The sequence below is a fragment of the Carcharhinus amblyrhynchos genome, chromosome 8 (assembly GCF_965287045.1).
Source record: "Carcharhinus amblyrhynchos chromosome 8, sCarAmb.v2.hapA, whole genome shotgun sequence".
In the NCBI taxonomy this organism is placed as follows: domain Eukaryota; kingdom Metazoa; phylum Chordata; class Chondrichthyes; order Carcharhiniformes; family Carcharhinidae; genus Carcharhinus; species Carcharhinus amblyrhynchos.
The window spans coordinates 31,819,851-31,825,850 of record NC_137331.1 but is presented as its reverse complement, the minus strand read 5'-3'; the positions used below and the strand labels follow the sequence as shown (position 1 = coordinate 31,825,850).

The 6,000-nt window shown below is 45.9% G+C and overlaps 1 protein-coding gene across 1 annotated transcript; it reads left to right on the top strand.

The window, feature by feature from the left end:
* The first annotated feature begins 458 nt into the window (after window positions 1-458).
* Window positions 459-4,441, top strand: LOC145346502 (transcriptional regulator Myc-A-like). The gene is made up of 3 exons (XM_080193847.1): window positions 459-767; window positions 1,287-2,014; window positions 3,255-4,441. The coding sequence occupies exons 2-3, from the start codon at window positions 1,300-1,302 to the stop codon at window positions 3,851-3,853; spliced, it is 1,314 nt and encodes a 437-aa protein (XP_080049973.1). The 5' UTR covers window positions 459-767; window positions 1,287-1,299; the 3' UTR covers window positions 3,854-4,441.
* Window positions 4,442-6,000: the final 1,559 nt, after the last annotated feature.

Sequence of the window (6,000 nt, the reverse complement as noted above, 5' to 3'; positions counted from 1 at the left end):
ATTTTCCAGCATTTTCCCTTTTGCTTAGAAACTTTGCTTCGCCAGTTTGGCATTGCATAAGTTAATAACATTTGCTTCACTACGGTGTCGTCCGCCCTCTCTTCTCTCTCTCTAAAAGACTGTGCAATGCTTCAGAGAAAATAGTCAAGGCTCTCTGTATTTATATGCTGCTCCCCTCTTACTCCCCGAAGTGACCCTGGGGAGGGGGGAGCGAGCGGAGGGCGGCTGCTGGGGACTGCGTGCGCAGGGAGTTGCTTCATGTTGTGAAATGTAATGTTGGAGAAGAAATTGTTACTAGGAGGAGGGGCGCTGGGGGGGGGGGCGGGGGGGGCGTAATATCCTTTTGGCGCGAAAATAGGTGTGTGGAGCGGCGAGTGGGGGTGGGGAAGGGGGTGGGGAAGGGGGCGGAGTTGTATCAAGCATTAAACCATGTAACACACTAGTCAGGTTTAAAACACTTTAGTGTAAGTAGGACGCAGAGGTTCTGATAGTACGGGAGACAGACAGACAGACAGTGGCTAACAGTACTACCGGCAAACTCACTAACACACAGTCCCATCATTGTGTGTCTTGTCTCCTTACAACACTAGGAGCTTTACTTCACACCAGGGAGAGAAGAGGTACAGCTGCGATTTGGGATTTTTTTTTATTTAGGGGGAAGAAGGATTTTTAAAACTACATTTGGGGCTTGCGGTGTTCTCTGCTGAGTTGGTGTCGGGGGCTCTTCGCTTGGAGTCTGTGTCCCGGGTCGCTGCTACATTTCTCGGGTAAGTGTCGCTCTTCTGCCTCCTTGTTTATCCCACTGAATATTATAGAGAGTGTAGAGAGGAAAAGCCGAACAAAGCGCCCAACCCCTTTTCCTGCAGCCGGGGAGCCGGCCGGCATTCTTCCTTCTGGCTTTTTAATGTAAAGGCGAAGTGTATGTTACATTTTACTCTTCAGTCAATTTCTCAGAGCGCTGTTTTAGATATTGCGGACAAAGACAGTTCTAACGAGAATGTGTATTTGTGTGTTTTTAAAGAGATAGATAGAAGTGGGGACTGTTTCTCATCCCCTTTTGGTAGAGAAGTTTTTGCAATGTGTAGTTTGCTGCGTCAAGCCTTGATATTTAAAGACTTAGGCTTTTTTTGGGGAGCTGCCCATTATGAAGAGAGCTTATTTGATGTGTTCTGGGCGCGTTGGAGGATTAAAAATCAATGCACAATTTTGCATTTGTTGCATTTATTGAGATCGGGGGGTTTTTTTTGGAAAAAAAGATAAATTATTATTAATTTTGTATCATTCAGATTCAGACTCAAGATGCCTCTGACTGCTCCTGCCACTTTCTTGGGCAAGAACTACAATTACGACTATGACTACGACTCCTTCCAGCCGGTTTTCTACGACGAGGACGAGAATTTTTACCACCAACAGCTGCCGGCTCCCAGTGAGGACATCTGGAAGAAGTTTGAGCTACTGCCCACCCCTCCCTTGTCTCCTAGCCGCCGGCCCAGCTTCAGCCTGCCCCCGAGCTTCTACCCTTCCAACGCCGACCAGCTGGAGATAGTGACCGAGTTCCTGGGCGACGACTTGGTCAACCAGAGCTTCATCTGCGACTCGGACTCCGAGTCGGTGCTCAAGACCATCATCATCCAGGACTGCATGTGGAGCGGCTTCTCGGCGGCCGCCAAGCTGGAGAAGGTGGTGAGCGAGCGGCTCGCCTCGCTGCAAGCGGCCAGGAAGGAGCCGGCCGCCCTCTGCTCCTCCTCCGCCCCTTCCTCCTCTTCTCCCCCGCCCCCCTTGCCCTCCTCCGCCCGCGTTGCCTCCCCCTCGGCCGGCGGCGGAGTCTTACCCACCTCCTCCGCCTCTGTCTCCTCCGCTGCGCCGCTCCACCTCGGCGGCACCTACCTGCACGACCTCAACACCTCGGCTACCGACTGCATCGACCCCTCGGTGGTCTTCCCGTACCCGTTCACCGAGCACAAAGCACCGGCAGCCGGCACACCCCCCGCCACAGATACGCCGAGTGACTCCGGTAAGGATCATCGGACCCCCCAGTGCCCAGAAACGTTTTGCAAAGACCCACAAATTAAAATGCATTTTAATCCTTAAAATTTGGGGTGGAAATTGCATTTTAGTTGAACTCCCAGATACTAAATATGCGCATAAATCAAAGTACATTTTAATGCTTAACACTTGGTGGAAATTGCATTTTATTTGAATTTCCAGTTAACCAAATGCACAAATAAATGAAGATACATTTGACTACTTAAGGGCTGGAAATAACATTTGGGGTGGAAATTGCATTCTTTTGAATTCCCAGATACTTTTATTTGCAAATACACAAATAGAGAAATTAAAGTGCATGTTTAAATCCTGAAGGGAAATTGCGTTGCAATTCCCAAATACTTTTTGCAAATACGTTAAGAAATTGAAATGCATTGTGAGTGCTTAGCACTTGAGGGGGAGGGGGATTTGACTTTTACACGAATGCCCAGATATATTTTGTGACACAGGAATGAGTTAACGTGCGTTTTAATGTTTAAAACGTTTGGGGGGGGGGGGGGGGGCGGTGGTTTCGTGTTTTCCCAGATACTTTCCGTAAGTGCAGAAATCTTAGGGATCAACACTTGGGAGAAAAGTGGCATTGATTCAAAAAGGTTTTGCATTACATTAACAATTCTTGAATTTAACTGCAAGAGTTAATGCAGGCCAGGCCGGGCTTCTAGGCTTATTTGGCTTCTGGGATTGTGTGTGCGCGTTTGAAGCTTTCATTTCTATTGCATTTTTGATGCATGCGTGTTGAATTTAACATTTTTAAGATATTGCGTATCATTGCAAATGCACAGAGGGAAAGAATCTGCGCAGATTTTTTTTTCTCCCTGTGTGTGACCATTGGATATGCAGTCGAGTCGTTCCGGGACAAACTGGGTGAAAGTGTAATCGGGGGGGGGGGGGGGGGTTGGACATTCCGGACTGACAAGTTTCAGAAGAACGCGTCAACCTTTCATGAAAGGGGCTTTTCACTACTCTCACCGCCAACCAGCTGAAAGGGCGTGTTTTAAGCAAGTCCTTCAGGCAGTCTTAAGCAGAGACCGCCTTGGAGAGGAGGAGGGATGAGAGAGAGGGAGGAGGTACCGGCGTCCTTGCGCAATATCTTCACTGAGTAGACTTGGGTTGCATTTAGTGACTGGCTGTAGTAGGGGCCCCATTTGCTGAGAATGCTTCAATGCACGAGTTTGTCACTAACTTTTTCTTTTATGTTGCCTTCACAGAAGAGGAGCAGGAGGATGACGAGGAAGATGATGAATATGAGGAGGAAGACGAGGAGGAAGAGATTGACGTGGTGACGGTGGAGAAGAGGCAGCCCTCTGCCAGGCGGGCAGAGTTGAATACCAACACAGCCGGCATCGCCAGACCCCAGCACAGCCCGCTGGTGCTCAAGCGCTGCCACGTCCCCATTCACCAGCACAACTACGCCGCCCCCTCGCCGCAGCCCCCCGCCAAGCGCCTCCGGGTGGAGAGCAGCCGGGTCCTCAAGCAGATCAGCACCAACAGCAAGGGCAAGTGCCCGAGCCCCAGGTCCTCGGACTCAGAGGAGAACGACAAGAGGAGGACACACAACGTCCTGGAGCGGCAGCGAAGGAACGAACTGAAACTGAGCTTTTTTGCTTTGCGGGATCAGATCCCAGAGGTGGCGATGAACGACAAAGCGGCCAAAGTGGTGATACTCAAAAAGGCGACGGAACACATACTGTCAATCCAGTCAAATGAGCAGAGACTGATATCGGAGAAAGAACAATTGAGGAGAAGGAGAGAACAACTGAAGCACAGGCTTGAACAGCTGAGGAACTCTACCCGACAGAAATACTAAAAAAACTTTCCTTTTTTTGTGTTGGTTTCATAGACTGCCTAATGGCAATTCTACTGTCTAACTAAAGGCATTTATCTGGACATAAAACAGAACGTTTTATCTTTTGCATGCTAATGCAACATTTGCATCGTAAGACTGAAACTACACAACCATGGCCTGCCTCTTCGCTGTGGCGACACTTTGATTTTTTGGCCAGGATTATGTGAAACTGCCTCACAACAAAGACTTCAGACTTGGGAAAATGGGACATCCACACTTTTTCTGTGGCGGGGTGGATTTGCCATGTATTAGTTTCGCCAAAATGTTTAACTTTTAATTTACAGATATATTTGTATTTAAACATTTATTTTTCTTAAAAAAAAGGCAAAATTTTCTGGTTGACCATTACCTGGTCAAAACAGTTTGAAATTAAAATTGTTTAATTCATTTTTTTTTTCTAAAAAAGAATTTGTACAGTTAATAAATTACAGTAGAAAATGTATTACTGTTTTTCTGTAATATCACTTGCTAACCAGTTACAAGCTGGAACTTTGTTTGCACCATTTCCCAGTTAGCATGTGAATTGTGCCATAAAAAAAATACACCTGATCCTCGGTTGCAATTTTTTTCTTATTATGGGCCAGTCTTATTCACTGTACTGCGAATGATGTTCCATTGGATCAAGTGTGTTGAATTGAAGGGGTATGAAGTATGCAGGCTCACAGTCATTCAGGTCTACTTGGGAGAGATGAGGGTTCAAAAATGGAAAATATTTAATTGTTCACTGCCTCTTTTCACTTGGAATCACAAGTTTTCGGAGCGCTGCTCAGGTGACACTCCGAAAGCTCACGATTCCAAATAAACCTGTTGGACTTTAGCCTGGTGTTGTGAGACTTACTGTGGATGCTGGAATCTGGAACCAATGCTGGAAAACCTCAGTAGCTCTGGCAGCATCTCTAAGGAGAGAAAAGAGCTGACGTTTCGACTCCAGATGCCCCTTTGCTTGTGAGACGTATTATTGTGCCCATCTCAGTCCAACGCCAGCATCTCCACATCTTTTCAACTGGAAAAAGATAAAAAGGCATGCATTGATCACCATCCATTGAGAGGAGTAGTAATTTAACCAAATCTGGTCATTATTTTCCTCGATAGTTAGATTTGCCCAGTTGAAATGTTTCTGAAATTCTTCAAACTTACGTAAGCGAGTTAAATGAGAAAAATGCTTGTTCGTACAAAGCCCACGCAGTCAGGAAAATGTAAAGTTGGGTGTGGTACACACGCTAGGAGACATGAACAGATTAGATCAAGCCACCCCAATAACCAGCTGCAGTCAAGATTAACTGGAAATCCATTGGAGTGAAGTCTTCCTGGTGTTTTAGTTGCACTTTTGCCACATAATCCTGTACAATTTAACGATACCCCCAAAAAACAAGCGATCATTGATTACACTATATCACATTCTCGCACCTGTCTGTGGTTAAAAGTTAGGTTTATCCTCAACAGAAGCTATTTTTAAAGGCTGCATAGATGAATTATCCTGGGCTCACTTATTGCCGACAAAGATGTTCCTCTTTGTTCACCATTCCTGACATGAGCTTTCCAAATGTGCACATGGACTCCAGATGGGAGTCAGGATGACAGCATCAGCGTAACCCCTAGCTTTTAAACCCGATCACTCATGGAACTGACGAAGGGCATTCGGTGTTCTAAATGGGTAATACTTGGAAACACTTAAGACAACGAAATGAGATTAATGTTCTGATATTCTAGCCCTCATTATTTCTATTGGTCCTTCAGCTATTATCAAATTTCCATCCAAATATTAGCTCACCATCGCCTCAGTGCTGTATATTTCATGGCAGATTTTACACACTAACCTATATTTGTCGTAAATTCTGAGGGAGAAAGTTGATGCTGCCAGCATGTGCATAACTTCATTTGGAATATTGAACATGTTGGCCTCTTTTAAGGCCAAACCAAATAAACAAACTCAAATCAGATTGAACATATTGGCAGACAGCATGCTGGAGTCGAGACTCAATACATGGGTGTATTGGAAATAGTTTCACTACACGTGCACATAATATCACTCAGGACTTAATATTCAGTGAAAACATGCTGCCTATGCATTTGCAAAAGAGGGTGGTAGAGAGAAACAAAAGTGGTAT